General features: G+C 38.2%; 2 protein-coding genes across 3 annotated transcripts in view; one reads left to right on the forward strand and one right to left on the reverse strand.

Moving 5' to 3' along the window:
- Positions 1-2316: 2316 nt before the first annotated feature.
- On the forward strand, positions 2317-4497 carry ssr3 (signal sequence receptor, gamma). Its single transcript, XM_079354668.1, has 5 exons — positions 2317-2572; positions 3017-3143; positions 3394-3492; positions 3924-4055; positions 4194-4497. The coding sequence occupies exons 1-5, from the start codon at positions 2440-2442 to the stop codon at positions 4258-4260; spliced, it is 558 nt and encodes a 185-aa protein (XP_079210794.1). The 5' UTR covers positions 2317-2439; the 3' UTR covers positions 4261-4497.
- Positions 4498-4631: 134 nt separating this feature from the next.
- The window catches only part of kcnab1a (potassium voltage-gated channel subfamily A regulatory beta subunit 1a), a gene marked incomplete at its 5' end in the record, with an annotated part of 89353 nt that continues 73421 nt past the window's right edge, over positions 4632-20563 (reverse strand). For both annotated transcript variants that reach the window (XM_079354666.1, XM_079354667.1), the window contains 11 exons: positions 4632-8272; positions 8475-8563; positions 9074-9194; positions 10143-10237; positions 10520-10640; positions 12244-12329; positions 14117-14203; positions 14324-14367; positions 16704-16748; positions 18139-18183; positions 18924-19003. In XM_079354666.1, the coding sequence (XP_079210792.1) occupies positions 8183-8272; positions 8475-8563; positions 9074-9194; positions 10143-10237; positions 10520-10640; positions 12244-12329; positions 14117-14203; positions 14324-14367; positions 16704-16748; positions 18139-18183; positions 18924-19003 (903 nt within the window). In that variant the 3' untranslated portion in view covers positions 4632-8182. The remainder of the gene's footprint in view (positions 8273-8474; positions 8564-9073; positions 9195-10142; positions 10238-10519; positions 10641-12243; positions 12330-14116; positions 14204-14323; positions 14368-16703; positions 16749-18138; positions 18184-18923; positions 19004-20563) is intronic.

Below are 20563 nucleotides of genomic sequence, written 5' to 3' on the forward strand. Positions count from 1 at the left end.
ATAACTTGGAACATAAATACTGGTAGTGTTTTTAAAATTATTATTATTAATTATTATTTTTATGTGAAAAAGGAAAAACACTTTAAACTCTCTCTAAATTCAGAACTCCAGTGGCTATTAAAGATTTACAAACACGTGTGTGCTTTTTTAACCATTAGAAGCCAGTAGATGTGTGACTACCTGCCTGTTCAGTCATTCTCTTTACGTTTATGAATTCTTTTTCAGAAGTTAGCTCTCTTTGCATGTTTTAGATGTTTTTAAAAGTAACTTGACTGTAACTTGACTTAAAAAGCCTTGACTGATTGAAAATGTACTCAACTCTAACTAGTTAAGATTCTTGTTTATTTTACATGATCCTTGCAATCCTGTGCTTGTGTTTGTGTGAGTTTGTGAAACTGCAGGTGTTGTGTTCCTATAAATCAAAAGTCAACTGGAAAAAAAATTGTTGACGCTAGAGACTTGTGTTTATCTCTTAGCCTTGAATATCTGATGGCACACTATCGCTATTTTTACACAATATTATTCCACACACACACACACACACACACACACAAACAGTGTAGTAGCATGCAGATGTAAGAGATGTGGGCTCCTGGGGCTTCGCTTTCGGCAAATGAGAGGAGATAACTCAGAAAGAATTTGTCACTTTGATAGGTGATCTGTCATAAATATTCCTCAGGGTGCGATCATAGTGAGTTAAAACATACCAGCGCTGCCAGGCACGCTGCCCTGTGTGTAAGTGTGTGTGTTTTCCCTTTATTCCCTGTTAGCTGTGGCTGTTCAGTGTGTGTGTTAGTCCCTGTGGTTAGGTTGGTGGTATCACCAAAGCCAAAGTAATCTGGCACAATCATATGCACTCACACATAATACAGGGAGAGAGTGAGCGAGAGAGAGATTACCAGCCTTGCCTGGCATTGTGTTGGCAGGCCGTTCAGCATCACCTCATCCCTCACCATCTTCCTCTTTGCTTCGTTCCTGCACCCCTGAAGTGCACGATTAATCTCTAGACTCTATCCCCATTTAAAAGACAGGGACATCACGCAAACCTGCCTGGATGCATTGAATTCTAACTCTCACTCACACAAACACAAACCCATGCACTCTGCTCAGTCACACGCACATGCTGCTTTCTCCTGCAAACACAGAGGAAAAAAGAGAGCAGCTCAGCAGGGGGTTAAGTACTGCGATGGCAGCAATGGCAGCAGCAGGCAAAATATCTGTCTGGTTTTTTTTTTTCCATGGCCCTTAAATGTCTTCAGCAGCAGGCGTGTGTTGAGATAAGAAAGAGAAGGGACCTTTGCTGATGCTCATCCTCCATCTACAAGTGCATGGTCACACTCATGCACACTTGTGCATGTTTGTCAGATATAGATGTTTTTGTAGGGCGTTTTGAATAAGATCTTGACTATGTGCACTTCAAAGCAGGAGTTCTACAGCAGTCAGGTAGGCATTTAAGGAAGAGACATTTACTTGTGCATCTCTTTTATCGTAACTGCTCTGTATAGTTCCAAAAACAATACAATTATAGGCTATGTTTTCTCTGGCACTAATAGAGCTGTATCTACCATGAGGACATGACCTTAGTGTCCTTAATTTTCTGTAATCTCTGTGATATACCTGCAGAGCTCATGTTGCACTCAATGCCAGTCTCTTAGGAAATGTGTATCAGCTGAAAACCTCAACTAACATGCTCAGACATGTGGATGTTGACCTCTAGTGGGCATTATGTAATTGCTACAAGTACATAAGCTCCGAAATGTCTTGCGGTAGTTTCATTCAAAGGTTTTGACCGCTTTCCCTTGGTCACAAAAACACTATTATTTTGTTGTCTACATTTTGCAGTGTTTAAAATATTTTAAATGGAGTTACCAAAGACGAGGAGATGAAAAATAAAAGGAAGTTTTGAGAAATAGGACACACAGCAGAAGGTATAAAGATTCCTGTATTTCCAGAAAAAGTATACAAACAACCACATTTTGTGATGGCAGATCAAAAACTAACTTTGGCAATGGCATTTTATTATTATTTTTTTCTCAGCTTGAGTTCATAAAAAACGTTTATTCAATTTTAAGAAGTACTAAAGGGAAGATAAGAAATAAAACGACATTATTTCAAATGTTTGACAGTAGTTTAAGAAATTACAGAGCTAAATAAAAAGTTCAAAACAACAGAAGAGAGCGAGGAAATGTTGACTCCTTTTTTAAACGACCCATTAGTGACACGAACACGTCTTCATATGTGGCAACAGATGTACTGCCTTTGTGTTCATACAGGGGGCAGCAAAGTGCTGTGGTACCTCCAGTATTGTCTAAACGAAGAAGAAGGTAGTCCTCGTATTTCCGGGTTAATGCTGACGCGTCCCTCTTCTCCTCGTACACCGACGTGTCAGTCTTCTTGTGTCCAGAGCTGAACAGCACACAGACCGGGCATTTCTCAGACATGGCTCCTAAAGGCAGCAACAAGCAGCAGTCAGAAGAAGACCTTCTGCTCCAGGACTTCAGCAGAAATCTTTCAGCGAAGTCCACCGCTTTGTTTTACGGAAATGCACTCATCGTTTCTGCTATCCCCATCTGTGAGTATCAGAGACTGGAGCAGCTAGCTGCTGTTAGCTAACGATCTAAGACTGATACACTGAAGAGGAATATAGAAAAATAATGTTGAACTACGTTGCTATTAAGACGTCCCTGAATGAGCTTTGATAACATGAACACCTTGCATTAGTAACACACATGTGGCTCATGTTTAAGTTCACTTAAAGTAACATTACATTACAGTAAAATGTTAGGATAATGATATTAAAGCATGGTTAGGAACTTTAAGTTTGTGTGGCTTTTCATTGAATATAGAAACATAAAACACGAAATACCCCTTTACAATGTTTCACCTGGTGCAAAACATGTGTAGTATAATGATAATAACAATGTATTTGTTTTGTATAGCGCTTTTCTAAATACCAGAGACGCTTGTATAACCAATCCTACGTTTCCTGACTTGATGATTGATTTTGTCTTTGTAGGGCTCTTTTGGAGGATTTGGCACATGGACCTTGTGCAGTCTGCAGTATTGTATGGTGTTATGACTCTCGTCAGCACCTACCTGGTGGCTTTTGCCTACAAGAATGTCAAGTTTGTTCTCAAACACAAGTAAGAAGGACACATCCACAACACACCTTTAATTTCAATCAGACTGACAGTTATTCTCAGATTATACATACGCACATTTGATTGTACTATTTTACTGCTGATAGATACATTGTTGTTTGAATACTTTATTTGGCAAACTACTATTGCACTACATTTGTTTTATATTGCACCTGGCACACAAGGTACAGCTTGAAAATAAAGGAGTAGGGGACATTTGTTTATTTCTGACCTTTCTCTCCTCATCATCAAGAGTTGCCCAGAAACGTGAGGATGCAGTTTCTAAGGAGGTAACCAGGAAGTTGTCTGAGGCAGACAACCGCAAGATGTCACGCAAGGAGAAAGATGAAAGGTGAGACCAAGCTGTGCCTCAATACACTGCTGTCCTGGAGATTTGCATAGATGGTATTTTAACTTGTATGGTATAACAGTTATGTTACGGTAAAAAAAACCTCACCACGACGGCCAATGGTTATGTCACTGACCTGGACTTCAGTCAAACCTACTTTAGGTTGTACAACATTAAACAGATACTGCCATATTAACCTCAGGGACAAGAATACCACTTGGATCATATAAACATGCATTGGAAACGGAAGATAAAGTGCCCATAAAATTGTCATTGTTCAGTCCCATCACTCAGGAAACAGTTTGTGTAATGTTGTAAAATGTATTCATGGACCATAAATCAGAATTTCATTAATTTAAATTGACCTAAAGTTTTCCAATTTGTATGTTTCAGAGAAAGTGATTGATGTTTTTTTTGTTTTGTTTTTTGCCTAGGATCCTGTGGAAGAAGAATGAGGTTGCAGACTACGAGGCCACCACCTTCTCCATTTTCTATAACAACACTCTCTTCTTGGTCCTAGTCATCGTTGCGTCCTTTTTCTTGCTCAAGAACTTCAACCCCAGCGTGTATCCTTTTTACAAAATAATAAATATTGCATCTGTCATTTTACATGGTTAATGTGATGCTTGAGCAGGGTACATTTAATAGCATTTTAATTAAGTGTTCTGCCGATGCATGTTTTGTCCTTAACTCCGTCTTTCCAGGAACTACATTCTGTCCATCAGTGCTTCCTCAGGACTCATCGCTCTGCTGTCCACCGGCTCCAAGTAGAAGATCAAGAAAAGCTTGAGGGATAAGGGGTGGGACTGGGTGGAAGGTGAGGGAGTGGGTCAAAGATTGGCGTATGCTAAAATGATTTTCACTGAAGTGAGGGAAGGGGTTTGAGAGGGGGGGATGGAATTACATTTCAGCTTCATGAAATTCATGAGTCGAATGTCTGGAGTGTGTTACTCCAGGTCTGTCTTCTGTTTTTTTTCTAACAAATAAAAGCAACCAGGTATCCTTTTCCTCTGTGTCTGCTTCAGATCCGTTGTAAAATAAGACTTTGAGTCATTTGGTAAGTTTCTCTCTGTATTATCTACACTCTATCAGCTTTAACGACTTTAAACCTGTGACACACAACAAATAAAGCAGATGGTTCAGTTGGCAATGCATTTATTTGTAATCACACTTTCTTATAGTCTATGTACAGAGAAAACACTTCAGGAGAGAAACCAAACAGATGGTTTGTATGTCACTTAAAAACACCTTCATCGACGTGAAAACAACGCTGATTTGTAGAACAGGTTATGCTTAAGTTTTCAGATTGAATGTAGGTTGACTCCACACTAGAACACACAACCTTAGTCAAAGTTAATGTTGGATATTCCATTACCGCAATGTCATCCCAATCAGTCGAACTTCCTTACGTCCGTTTCTGTGTGCATTTATTGCAAATTTCAATGATTCTCTGGAAAAGTTGGGACTGATTTCTGACAGTTCTCCCTGTATGAATGTATTAAATTACTTAACTACATTGCTTTACCTCTACAATAAATGAGTGAGAATTTATTTTAAAGACTGCAGAACTGGTAAAGTTCTGCAGTCTTTAAAGTCTGGTAAATTAGGGAAAAAGGTTGAGGAAGATGTAAATGTGTTTAATGCTGCATCAGAGATAAAACACACAACTCTGACTGAAGTGCAGTTTGTGGAAATAGTCCAAGTAAAGGCCAAGATAAAACAAAGGTATCCACTACAAGTTGTAGGTTAGAATTTAGTTGATAAACTTCCTACTTCATTTTGAATTAGTTTCCCAAATGTGACTTTACACAATATGTACTGTGAGGGCATCACATGTTTTTTGATGTCACAGATCACATACTGTAGGTAGGCGTTGTGGTAATATAAGAATCTGCGTACATCTTGCTTTATTCTCACTTTGTACGTAGACCAGTTTCCAAAGACAATTGATCAACTCATGAAAGAATGAGAGACATCCCTGAATGTTTTTCCTGTAACGGGACTCAAGTCAAGGCACTCTGTCGAGTGGAACAGTCTCCACACACATCGGCTGGCCAACAGTCACTGTATAGTCAAAGTGATGGATATAACATGTTGACTTGTGCACCAACTCACACTACATGTAAATACCACAGTAGTTAACTTTGGGTAAAAGAAATGATTTGGCTTGGGAAGGAAACATACTTTAAGGAAATAATCCTGAGTTTGTTTGCCAACCACTATTTGATAAAAGGTTCACATATTGTCTAAAAAAAAAGATTTGTCCCCAGGGGGCAATTTAAAAAATAAAGTAATTTAATAAAATATGTATATATATTTTAATTGGTATATTGTCTGATGAATACATTTTTTTGTAGATCGTTTAGTTGGGGAATGGATTTTATTTTAAAGGTGACTAAATTGAGGTGATGTAAACACTCCTGAGGAACTTTATTCATTATTCAAGGCTCGTCCTCTTAAAATGAACCATGAGCCAAACTTACTCATGCTAAATTGTAATATTTGTTGTCTTCGTGGCAAAAGTCTAATTACATTGAATATCCCTTTAAATAAAATCTGGAGGATGTTTGTGCACCAAGCCACCAAACACCCCAACGGTGGGACAGTGACTAAACTGGACCTTGGCCATCTCTTTCTGCTGATCTCTGTGATGGCTTGTTTTCCAGATAAAGAAGAACAAGAAGAACAACACACAAAGGTAACAGCTATTATCTCCAAGAGCTGAGACGCCTTGTTGGAGAATACATATCATGACAGTTTTAAAGATGAACAAAAGCTTGTTTAGTACAGAAGACTGTTATTTCAATTAATAACACTATTCAAACAGATAACGTAGTCTGACTTCACATTTAACAAAACAGACCCTTATTAATATGTATTTCCATATCATCTTCTTTCAAGAGCCAGATTTGCATCCTGTGACAATAAGAACTCAGACCAGAGAAGAATGGGATAAAGAGTGTCTGCAGAGAAACAACAAAATAGGTCTATTTACATCTTATTTGTATAGTAGGCATACACTACAGTGAAGTCATCATATGCAAGAGAGGCTTCTTCATTGTTTTATGTTACAAGGTAGGCTTTAACATTTTATGTACATGTATCATCCCAACCTATTTTCAAACAAGAACAATATCTGAAAATGTCAAAATAAACTTCATATCAACTACTCTAAAATAAATACTGTAATCTTTGCCACAACCAAAATGTGTGCCATTAACAAGCAATTCTGCAGTTTTAGCCATAACCAGCGATTAGGTCGTTCATTCTATTTTTTATATGCTGAAGTCCTTTTCTGCAAGGTTCATTGAGGAAATGAGCCATGCACGTTCAGTTCACAGGCAGAAAAAGACACAAACATAAAAGTAGTCTTCAAAGTATTATTCCTCTTGTGCAATCTAGTGAAGCAGAGCAGCAGTTCCTCAGATAGAGCACATGGGGGCGACATGCTTCAATCTTTCCCCAGACAGCGAGTCCATATCCTACTGAAACTAATGTTCTTCAGCCAAGCTTGCAGTTATTAGTTCAAACTTCTGTCAATGTGTATTCTTACACTTTGTAAAAAAATGAAAAGAGAGGCACACTATAGCTGGGTATACATGCATCTATTGGTTAATATACTTGCAGCCTTTATTCTCTACTCAGTACTACTCTGTGCTATACTATAGGGGATGGATTATGTCTGGTTGGAAGTTATTCAAGCTAACAGGAAACTGGCTTGTTGAGGCTTCATTCATTGCAGCGTAGAGCAGGTCAAAGTGTCATTACTTAGCCTAACATGGAGTATTGAGTTCATCTTGTAATTTTATAAGTGGCACTGCATAGCAAATTTTAATGAAAGCACTGGCTGACTGACAACTGATGTTCCTGAAACCGAAGCTTCTAAATGTCAAATTTCCAGAGGTACATCTTACTTTAAATCGAAGTGATAACCACTGATTTAATATGCTGTGATTCAGAAAATCTCCTGGATAAATTAAATGTGCTCAGTGTGAACTTTGTGCTCCAATGAAATTACTAATGATTGGAAGTGTACACATTAGAGTTTGACGCTAGAGAGTTGGCTGCCTGAGTCACTGAATATAAATGGGAAATGTGAATAAATAAATAAACTGTCTCACTCGTCAACTACTAGCAGGTGCCCTTGAGCAAGGAACTTTTACTTCTTAAATACATCTACAGTGCTTATCATGCTGTGCTGCTCAAACTGTATTATACAATTAGGTTAAATTGTATTAAAAACTATGAATCAAATTCCTTACATTTGTTAATGAGGCCCATGGAGGAAGTTGAATTAAGCTGTAGCACTCTACATGGTGACTGGATCTAAGCTGTAACCCATGGAAAGAAGCTCTGCATAGTTATATTTCGATGGACTAGTACTTTTCATTCACTTCAATGAACATTTGTTTGAGTTTAAGTTGTTTAGAGGCTGCAAAAAGCTGAGCTTGATGAGCACCTCTTGGCTGGGCTGGACTGAACCTGAGATGAACCTGGTAGAGCTAAAGAACTGAGACAAGGTTTCAGTATGCAAGGCTGGGATTAGCAAGGCTGGTTGACCCAGTGGGCTGGAACTGAGTCAGGCCCAAGAACAGAACCATGGACTTTAAAGATTGGACCACAGGTCCATGGTAGTGGTATGGTTAAGTAGCTGGGTAAGAAGGCTGACTTCTCCCTTGTCAACCAACCTGGTCTAAGAGCGGTAGTCCTTCTTACTGTATGGTCTGTTACCCAAGATGTGGTCTATTTCAGTCACCACATGAGACGTCATCTTCGGAAGAACCTGGGCAAAAAAAGAAAGCGCTAAATTGAAAATTAACTGCAACTGGAAGGTAAGACATACAGTGGAGCAAGAAGACAAACAAGTAAAGTAATGCAATGTAGAGAGACTCAGATATCAAGAAATTGAAGAAAAAAACTAAAAAAAAGCTGGGGATACTGTAAATCTGAGTGCAAGCGCAATGTCTGTTCCTTCATGTTCCCACCTGGATGGCCCCGAGGTTCTCTGTGAGCTGTTCAGGGTTAGACGTCCCGAGAAGAACTGAACTAACTCCTTCATTTCTTAGACACCATGCTGGAACAAAACAAAAACAAGAGGTTGATGTTCACATTGTGCCCACTTGATGGCGCTCTGCTTGTCACAAAACAGACCACAAAATGAAGTCTCATCCTAAACGTTCTCTTCTTTAATCCATGTAATCATCAATGAAACTGTAGATGATCATTTTCTTTAGACCATGTTCTATAAATGATTAACATTACATTTCTGACAGCCAAATTTCCAAGGTAGAAAGTAACATTTTAAATAATTTGATGTGTTTACTTGTACCTTCCAGGCAGCTCAGTGATTTTATCCTTTAACAAACAATATTGTGGAGACAAAGTGTGTTATCTTAAAAAGCTGGAGGGAAGATTCAACCAACAAGACAAACAAAAAGCAAACACAGGCATTGTGTGGGATAGTCTGAGTTTGGTCTTGCATTTACAAGCTTTCTGTTTGTTGGCTTGAAGCATCTCTGTTTTTGAAGCCCTGTTTGAAGCTGTTTTCACAGCATTCCTTCTTCGAAGATACAGGAAGTCTTACCCACAGCCAGCTGAGGTAGAGTACAGCCTAGCTTCTCTGCAATGTGATGCAGCTCCTTCAGTTTGGCTTGTTGCTTCCTCCCGTCCTCACTTACTATTTTCTCCTTCAGCCACTGATACGACTGTTTGGAGAGAGAGAAGGAGATGGAGATTGAATGACTTAGGGAATAGAAGACTATAAGGAAATAGATGCGAAAAATAATCAACAAAAAGTAGAGATAGATAAAAGTGGGGCAGGGACATGTGGAAGTATTCAATAAGAGAGAAAAAGGAAGGAGGTAAAGAAAGGAACTGATAAATGAGAGAATAGTAAAGGACAGTTAAGAGCTTGAGGCTGTGAGTCATGATGGACTTTGAGCACTTCAGGCATGTTTCATATCGCGTTACCATGAAGTCTTTATGCTAAACTATGCTAATCATTTTTCTGCATGGCTCTGGCTCCAAATTTGATATTAAAGGACCAATATATAAAATAGCTACTGAATTAAATCTTGACCTTACTACATCATCAGACATTGAGGAGACCTGCTGTGTTGAAATATTTTTCTAATAAGCTGCACGACGACGTGGTTAAACTATGGATATACTGTGTGTAAGAGGTGCTTTTAAAACACAGAGAGATTAGAACACAGATAGGTGTCAAGATGCAGTGCTGTGTCCGCGACATGGCAAGCTGCGTGCATATCAACTCTTTAAGGAGGAGGGAACAGGAGACAAAGCAAATTCTCTTCAATGTACTACATTTGGACCGCTGTACCAATTTTACCGCTACATACTGCTCTGGTAAAAAGATCATATTCCCACACATGTCCTTATTAATTAATGCATTGAGGAAGATAATCTTGAGACGTCTGCAGTGATCTTTTGCCGTTTCAATATATCCTTATATCACAGGACCCATTAGAGGGTTCCCACCGCATGTTTGGACCTACCAGATGACAAAAAACTGTTTATTCTGATACTGTCTGCTAAATCAAACCTTTAAATAATACTTATACCTGGTAGAAGAATTGCACAAAGGCTTCAGGAAACCAAAGATTCTTTATAAAAAGTGAAGTAAGCTATTATACCTTTATAGAGGCCCTGGAAGATTCGGGAATGCCATTTTCATATTTCCCTGTAATGATTCCGCATGCCAGCGGTGACCACGTCATTGCCCCAACACCTGTTACCAAAGAGACAATCAAGAGTTGAATAGAGGAGTTTTATTAAGATGCGCTGAAGACGTGTGAGAAGATGGTGTGAAAGCAGAGAAAGTGAAAATTTCTGAGAATAAAACTCTTCCTTTAAACCTACAGGAAATGAGCAACAGAGAATGATAGAGTTTGCATCTGTTATGCGTACCGTTATTTTACTGATTTATTTTGTGAATCACTTAGTGCTAGTATGTTCTCACTATGGATGTTTTTCCAGGGAGAAAAACTCAACTAATAGACAGAATACTTGCCTATCTTGTGGTAGAGTTCAGGCAGTTGCACTTCTACTTTCTCTCTCTGGAAGAGATGATACTCTGCCTGCTCACACACTGGAGGGATTAGATTAAACTGTCTTGCCACCGAATACGCCTCCTGGAGATAAAAGAAAGAAAACATTAAAAAAAAGGGCGAAAGGAATAATAATTGCAATGCTTCACATTTCATTGTTCGTAGAATAAGAGAAAAAAAATTATTGAGAGAAGACTAGCTGAGGGTAGAACAGAAAGCAAGGAGTCAATGTAGCAACTGGAGCAACTCAGAGAGGAGATGATGAGGGCAGGAGGAATTTCTACCACAGCTTCTGTGAGCTGTGGTAGAAATTCAAATACAGGGCTCAAAGTAAGTCTCTTAATCAATATTCCATAACAAAACCCTCCGGGGCGTCATATTCTAATTTCATCATATACTTTCTTATCTGGATTACTGAATGCCCTTCAAGAAGAGGAAAGACAAGCGTGCGCTGGCACACATGTGCTGGTTCTGCTGTAACATGTTGGGTGTGTAGCACCTTTAAACATTTCCTCTCTCTTTTATTTTAAAGGTTGCATGCTGAGTGAACACATGTACGGATGAGAGAGATATTGAGGGAGTAACTTAATCCATGTAACATGGGGATAATGTTAGTGTCATCGCTCAATTTACAAATTACATGTTGCTCTTTTGTGCTGCAACCCTGGAGCCTGTTTTCATTTGCAACATGTGTGCGTGTGTGTGACTACTATACTGCTGCCTTGTCACATACTCAGAGAAGCTGTATTTACCCCCCTTCATTATTGATGCTATCTAAATTACTAGCTTTCATCTGGGCTTGTGTTCTACATAGCTATCTGCTTGCTTTCCCCGTGATCACACAGAGAGGATGTCAACACATCACGTTGCGCTAACAGGGTGAAGGGAAAGTGATAAAGACACAAGAGCGAGAGAGGCGAGAGGAGAGAATTGCTGTTCGGTCTTGATATCACTTGAGGCATATGTTCCCTACTTAACTCTAGTGTGGCTTCACACACTGTACATTTATTACTGTAGTGGATGTGAAACAGGAGGAAGATTATTTCTGACAAGAAGAGGAAGCAAGGCTGGGGGAAGCTGTTGTGCCTCTATGGGAACACTTCCTGCAAACGTGTTTTTTCTTTAAGCTTTCACACAATCCAGTTTTTTTTTTCTTTCCTTGTCCACTTTATTTCTCCTTTACATGCATGTGACTGAGACCTGGAAATAAAATAGCTGCTTTAATCAATTAACATATTGAAGTCTGTGCTGCATTTCGTAGTTAGTTTATGGATGGGGTCATTCTATGGCTCATTGGTTTATCAGGTCAAATAAAGTGTTACTGTCTGATTTTCAGTATTGCAAAGAGGCTACCATCTGTTATTGAAATCAGTTGGATATGAAAACGAATCTGCCAAAACAGCATGAAACTTTATTGCCCACAAATAATTAAGTGATTTCTCCCAACTGAGCGGAGGCAAGTGTAACATGTTAATATAAGGTAAAATTAAAATGGACACTTTCTGGTCCTTAACAGTAGGAGTAGTTAAAAACTAATTACAGTAGAGTTTAATTAGCAACTCAGTGTTTCAGTTTAATATGTTCAGTAATTTTTTTACTTTTGTACTTTACTTGAAAAACCTGTTTATCACAAGAAAATATACATTCTATATTGCAGAAATAACACCAAAAGCTTCTTGCTGTTTACCATGATCTCCATAGCTGTCCACCTAGACGTGCCCCAGTACATAGCCATACCCTGGTTGATCACATAAGTCATGGCACGAACAATTTCTGTAAAGAAACACATGTGCCAAGTTAGCAGTTAGCTGGCTCAGCTAATTCAATTTGTCCTTCAGCATTTTAAAAAGAAAAAAATGTCACTGAGGGTCGACAGTCCAACTAAGAATAGAGTATCCAATTACAAAAGAGTGTAAAGTGTTTGAACAGACCACAAAACGAATCCTAACTCACTCGAGCATTTAAATAGTGTTGGCACATAAGATTCTTTTTTGTACAGAAAAGTTGAACACAAATACCACCAAGCACAAGGTTGAAGTGACTTTTTCAGAGGTGGTAGCATGTTCTGAATCAACAATTGCTGAGCCTCATGAAAAGATTAATCCAAGGACAGGGAGATGGATGAAACCCAGAATGCAGTCGAACGGAAAGGAATAATGGAACGAGAACAAAAAGATAAAAGTGTCAAGTCATTCAGAAGTGAAAAAAATGTATAAGAATATACTTAACAGAAAATAAAAGCTGAACCTGAGAAAAGCTGTGGCCTTGAGAGCACCAAAATAACTTCTTTTTGTCACAAATGTTCAATGAATAAACTAACAACCTCACATTCTCCAGCCATCCTGATCACATTCAAGCTGCTGCATTTTTAATAAAGCACTTAGACCACACAGCGCACAACAGCAGTCAGGGCCAACAAAAACTCAGATTAGGACTCTTGTTAAGGTTGTTCATCATCTCCCTCAGCTCACTCCAATTATAACGCAATCTCTCACTGTGGCAGGATCCCTGAATTTATCTGCGCATTCTTGGCAAGAAAACAGAATACGAGGGGCAATGAGGAAGAGGTCCAGAAGAAACTAAGACGTTAAAAAGTCTTTCTCTCAAGTTTGTCATTGATAATTAACCTGAAAACACAGATGCCTTGCTAAATACAATCCTGCCAAGGGTAATAACATATATAAACATTTCTACGTCTTTTCTAGTTCCTAATAGTGTCCTCCACGACATCCCTTTTCCAGCCCTCCTGCCATCCAGCTTCAGCAACATGCTGTGATCATGCACCCTGGGCTCACATTTAAATGCTACTTTGGAGCCTTAATTTCCAGCAAGAATTAACTGATGGGTTTAGAGGGGAAAAGAGGCAGCGCAAGTACAGCTGGTTTTCAGGAACGATCAGCAATAGAACAAATGCATTTTGGAATTACACAGGAAAAGAACAGAGAGTGCAGATAATGGGAAATGTGTTCGCTGGAGATTTAAAAGAGGTAAGAGCTTAAAAAGGAACAATCAATTTATATGAAATTTGTTTTCCTATACTGATGTAAATCAAACACAGTCCAGCCCTCACACCAGCACAAGATACATATGCTAAAAGCAACACTGAAGAAGAGAAGTTATTCTAAGCAAAGCAAATTCATTTCACATTTATAATCCTGATTGATCAGCTGCAAGCATTAATTAATTAGGTATTGACTAAGCACCCACTGTAAATTGACTTAACCTGCAGAATGGAACAGAACGCAATAAATTTTTGGGGATTAATGAAAAACCAATGTAGGACTAATATGCATGTCAATATGCAACTTTTTTAAGGTATTGTGTTACCTGCCTGACAGGAGGGGAAAAAAGAGAATGAAAAAAACCCCAGGAAAACAAAGACCTCTGACACTAGCAGTTATCATACACTATCTTCCCTGTTGTGTTCTGTTATGTCATGCTAAAATATTCAATTTTATAAATCAGCAATTTTTTGCCTCTGGTTTTTCTTCTAATTAGAAATGACAATTGATTTGATTAGTTATGAAGGTATAAAGCTACATGCTGATTGGATGACTTACCCTCCATTGGAGTGTTGCTGTCAGGACGGTTTGCAAAAACTACATCTACATACTCCAGCTGCATCCTTTGTAGAGAGCCTTTTAGACCTTAAAGACACAAAGCGGTATAAAGGTTGATTAATTTAAAACAATGAAGCAGGGGGAAACAATATTAAAGGTATTCTGTGATTAAAAAAAACATTATATGTGTCATGTGTTTGCATGTACCTTCAATAATGTGCTTTCTTGACAGTCCTCTTTCTGTCTCTGCTCTGATGGGACAAAATACAAACAGAACTATGAGCTTAACAGCAAACTGTTAATGCTTCATTAGTGCACGCTCCACTAAAGGCACTTTTGGATCTTCAAAGACCTGGCTGCATTTCATGTAAACAAATGCAATATTCTTTATGTAAGTCTGTTTATGTAAGCCCACCAGACATGACTGTGAAGAGAGTTCCTCTTTTTTATCAGTGAAATCTACCACTGACATGAGTGATGTTATGTAAAATTTTACTCCATGTGTACTACGAAGGTCTCATCGAATCTGTCATATGAAAGGTATCTGAAATGTCTTAGAATACTACATGCACAGCATATTGGGTGTTTTGTTTCCCATCAGTTTGTTCCCTTTATTCTGTTTCTCACACTCTGTACATGTGGGAAGAGTCACCCAGGCTCTTTCTCACTGGACTCCATCTCCTTCTCAGCCTTGGGAGATGGTAAATAGTCATGTAGTCTCTTTTCTCACACTAGGGGATAGATTGTGCCCTGCCAGGTGGGCAGTGGCTCTATGTGGCGTGAGGAGGGAGTGATCTGTGTAATGTGATGGAAATGTATAAGTTTTCATGTTTGTCTTTTCTCTGGGCCTCTTTCTCTCCTCACCGTGTGAGAGAGGGGTCTTCGAACGCTTATCTTGCCTTCGAATAAATGTTCGTTGAGACCAGATCGATCTTGGGGTTCCTTTTTGAATAGATCTTCTCACTCTTTATTTTCACTCTTTGGTAATGGAAAAAATTCCACAACAGTGATTATAAAGTTTGTGTGGGTGTCTGAAAATTCTATGAAATAACAATTAGATAACACAACTCTAAGTGATATAGTTGTTCAGGGAGACTCAAGTAATTTGAAATCAGTTTTGGACTCGGGCCATTGGGGAAAACCTAAGAACCTGTGCATATTAGGCTGTTTCATAAAAACGGATCCCTTTCAACTATTAAACATTTTATTCATTTCCAAACCCTGGAGGACAGAGGTAAAGGACTGACTCTTCCTCACAGGAGAGAAGGAATGCTCAAAACTGAAGAGAATAACTTCTCTCTTATCACTAGACCAAGGTGGACCGTCTTCAGGAGTGTGACCACAGGAGTGTTTGTGTGTGTGTGTGTGTGTGTGTGTGTGTGTGTGTGTATGTGGGGTGGATCCATTATAAATTCATGCACACAAGTCCCTGAAACGTGTACCCCTACCCGGCAAAAGACCTCTGTGATTTGACCAACGTCTGGCACTACACCTACAATTTCCATAGACTGATAACGGTTACACTGACGTCATGCACAAGTCGTGCCTGCATGTGTGTTTGATGTGCGTTAATGCGTTAACATATTCGCAGACGCCACACTTCAAATTGTACATACACATACGCCACCCCTGGATGACACCAAACAAAAAAAATCACACAAAGACACAGGTGTGTGTGTGTGTGTGTGTGTGTGTGTGTGTGTGTGTGTGTGTGTGTGTGTGTGTGTGTGTGTGTGTGTGTGTGTGTGACTTATAGATGAATAAGACTATAGTCTTATTAAAATGTTTCAAAAACATTGATTCTGCAAGTACAGTAGGCACTTATCATGCTAAATAATGTCCAAGTTTAACATGATCTGAAAGCTGCTTAGATTAGATTTTTTTCTCTAAAAGGTGTTATAGTTGGCAGCTGTGCAAGTACAGCGCCTCAGAGGAGACATACCTAACACTTAAAGAATAGTTTTTCAACTTTACATAACCTGAAGGTCTGCTTCAAAACAACACAAAAAGCTGTTCTGCAGTAGACTGAGCTGACCCGAGGGATCTATGTCCTTTTTCTCAGTAAGTTTAAAGTGTAATTGTGTAGAGGCGGCGACCAGGGCTCCTCCAGCTAAACCCTACTGTAACGACTGTAGCTGTGGCTTCAAATGACTTTACCAGCGAATAAAAACAGCAATATTTTGACTTTACTTTTGTACATTGACAGGAGGTCGATCTGTATATATAATAGTTGGATTCAGTCAATGAATAGGTTCAGCTGATTGTTTATGTATGACACAGTGTTGCTCAGTCTAAATAATAAGTGTTGAAAATAGGAATACATGGTGAATGTAATAGTGATATAAAGGCAATCTATTTGTGTAGAATCCATTTTTTCATTTTGTTGTTCCATGACTGACTATTTTTAGTCTAGTAACCATGATTTACTGTATGTGACAGAAAACAAAAGGCTTTTCTTCGCTTTTTGCAAATAAAACAAACACTCTCTCCACTGACAGCAGACTTCACCTACAAACAAAGCTGAACAAACACTTTGCATGTTGCCACAAGGCATGAAAATGACAGTAACATGGTTTCTTATACTTACTTTCCTCCCCAAAAGAGTTTAGTTGTAATGACCAAGCTGGATCGTCTGAGAAAGTGCAGAGAAAAGAGAGAGTTGGAAGAAAGATGCGGCAGACTGAGTGATACATAATACGCCATAGTTGCTCAGTGTATGTTGTTAAGAAATCTCTGCAGATCAATCAGAGCTTTCATTTCTCCAAAGTCTAGTTTCCATCATGAGTTTCTCCTCAGTAGTCAGGATCCTGCTCTTAGTTGTTCGGCTAAAACCAAAATTTTTCTTTCTTGTACTCAGGTCAAAGCACTTTAATGTGAGTGAATGTCATCCAGTATTTAATCTTCAGACTACTGAGTGATACAACCTTGCATGATTTTTCTTTTACTTTTGAGGAAGGAATAAAAGCTCCTTTAACAATGACAAGCATCTGTAGGCTTGAGTCACATGTGATATATTGATATTTAATGAGTACGTGACAACTGAAGAACTTCACGTTGACTCAACAATATTCAAACACAAGCAGCATTGAGCGTTTTATGTTTTACTCATAATTATCACCAACAAATTCTGAACTATATTGTGAAAGAGATAATTAAGGAATAACCTCTTCTGTTCTTTCGTTGTAATTCAAATGTTTTTAAAGTTAAATACTCTGAGGCTGAAATGTTAAGTTCTGTGTCTTTACTTCATCAGCCTCATTCAGATTCCTAGTGTAATGTAGCTCAGATGACACTTACGTTAGACTGTGAACTATATACTCTGTGTTATGATTGAGCTGAAAAATGGCCCTGGCCCATGTCACCGTGGGTTAGGTGGTCAACTGATAAAATCATTGTAATGGGAAATGGGAAATGGGTAATGGGGCTGGGAGGTCTAGTTTTTCCATTTTGATATTTAATGGTCCTAATCTTAAATGTATGTATGTATGTATGTATGTATGTATGTATGTATGTATGTATGTATGTATGTATGTATGTATGTATGTATGTATGTATGTACTGTATGTATGTATGTATGTATGTATGTATGTATGTATGTATGTATGTACTGTATGTACCGTATGTATGTATGTATGTATGTATGTATGTATGTATGTACTGTATGTACCGTATGTACCGTATGTATGTATGTATGTATGTATGTATGTATGTATGTATGTATGTATGTGTGTGTGTGTGTGTGTGTGTGTGTGTGTGTGTGTGTGTGTGTGTGTGTGTGTAGATAGATATATTTCCCATCATCAGAACACAGACACATTGCACAGGATTGCACAGGAAAAATACCTCTCATTCCCATATCATTATCTTTCCTTCATAAATGCCTCACACACACACACACACACACACACACACACACACACACACACACACACTGTTTCTGCCATTTACACACATCTACCTCCATCTTTCTCTCTCTCACACAAAAGTGATGAAGCAATCAGATCCATTTATGTCACCATTACCTCCAGCATTTCTTCTTAATGATGTTTCCTATAATGACTTCCGCCCTGCAAGGCAAATTAAATAAGCTGCCATTATAAACTTGCAGTTTAACTTCATAAACAATCAATTCACAATATCAACTTCATAAAATAATTTTCAGTAAACTGAACCCTGTTCATAGAAAAGGTGGACACATTTTGAAATTGCGCAAAGACCAAAACCACTGGGCAGTTTTTTTAAGCTATTGTTGGTCTATTGTGACTTAACCTATTATTTTTTGTTTTCTGAGATATTATGACTATCATCTCAATTGCCTGAAGCGTATCTAGCATAGACAGGCTTAGAAGTGTTAATTGAGGTATGATTCTGCTGATTGCATCACAACTGTGTGCCTTTTTACAACAAAAATCAAACAAATATAAAAATATGACTCCAAATTCTGCATGAATGTTCATAGTTTACATAAAGAGCAATAATTACAAGCTGCCTCACAGCATTAACAGCAGTATAGTGTTGCCCTATTGCTTCATTTAAACTGTCCATTGTAACATGAGTGGAAACCTTTTGTAAGAGCATGAATAAACATTAAGTGCATGGCACTTCAGACATGCTGGTGGTTGATTACTGTATTTTACAAACAAAGTAACAAATTGGACTTTCAGTACAAAACCAGCCCACCAAAGATGGATGATAACAAAGGCTTATATAGGGGAGCAGATGTTTGCACTGGATCGCACTGTAACATGACCAGGTTATTGAGCTGAACTGAACTGCAAATGATCTAAGAGGTTCGTATGACACCCACCTGCCGCCTGCATAGACCTCAGCTGTGTCAAACAGGTTGACTCCACTCTCATAGGCGATGGTCATTAGCTGCTCTGCAACCTGGCACAATGTCAGGAAATACAATACAAACACACACACAGATGCACAAAGACACACACACACATACAAACAAACAATGACAAGGAAAGAAAGAAAGGTCAGTATGCAGAATTTGTATGTATCTATCTGTTACTTTGGCTGTAAAATTGCAGTATCTGAGGAACTGCAATATCAATGTATTAGATATTCACAAAGTGTCTAAGGTTTGCCAAAATCTTCAAAGAAGTGGAGCTTCATATATGACCAAGATATATAGTTTTCTACAACTGTTGAAAAGGTTTTAAAAACTTTTAACAACTTTCCTAAACTCTAAACGGCGTATTAAGAACCTAAAACACACAATTGGCAAAACAGTTCATTCTTGCTCAAAATAACAAATTGAAAACCAAACTCCAGCACTAATTTTCCAAAATACAAAAAAACAATACACTATGTCCACCAAGACACTAACACATGTTCTCTTACAACAGGAACCTTTAGTCAATCATTGTACAATCTCCTGAAAACACTAACATCAGATGGAATTACAAAAACTGAATTATTAGTTGTCAGGTCTGCCCTTATACATTAGACAGTGTATTGACTTCATCGTAGATTGTGTTTTGCACTGCAGTTTCTTTTGAAGCCTCTCCATTTTTATTTTGTTGGGTTTAGTCAATGCATGTATTTTGTTTCTTTTGCTGCAGGAATTCATTACAAAAAAAGAATGACCCATCAGCTTTATAGAATGAAAAAAGAATACAGAGACAGAATTGCTGCACTAATGGCTTTATGTCATTCTCAGTAATCATCATGTTGACCATGAAAAGTTCCTTGAATTAGGAGCTTTCCTTTGCCCGCTGAGGGAAGTAGACTTTGAATCCTTAGAGAGACAAACTACAATTTCATATTAGAGACCAAAGGCATACAGTTACTGTAATACATTATAAACTTATTTACACTTTGCAGTAAGAGAAGCCCTTGCAATATCCTACCTATTGGATTCTCGAAAAATCCGTTATTGTTCCTTTTCCACACAAAATTAGACCAAAGAGGTCATTTTTCACTGTATACACCTGAGTGTGTTTCCTCGATGGGAATAGGCTGTGATCTATCTATTTGCAAAACTTCAATCAGCTTGTTCTCAGTGGCAATGGAAAAATAAAAGAAATGTGTTCACCGTATAGCCAATACAGGTGGATGTTTTGCTAACTGCGTTGGGATACTCAAAGTAGGGGGGATAAGAGTTTAGGATAATTGTTAAAAATATTAAAAGAATATTCATAGCAATTGTAAAAAATTGTAAGCCAGAGACCTGGTTCAGAGTATAATAATTAATGTAAAAAGACAAAATCGAAGGAGTAGTTATTTCAATACAAGAAATACAAAAACCAAAACAGGGTCGCAGAACTAAAAAAAAACTTTAAAACACAACTTTTTTGACAGTTTTCATGTCAACAATTGAATACAACACTCAAGACCTTTGATTACAATTCTAACTGCCTCTGATCAAGCACAACTTAACCCTCAGGTGGATGCTGCAGTAGATTTCGGTCTTATGAAACACTGTATGAGCATCAC

The sequence above is a fragment of the Symphodus melops genome (genome assembly GCF_947650265.1).
Source record: "Symphodus melops genome assembly, chromosome: 10".
Taxonomy (NCBI): domain Eukaryota; kingdom Metazoa; phylum Chordata; class Actinopteri; order Labriformes; family Labridae; genus Symphodus; species Symphodus melops.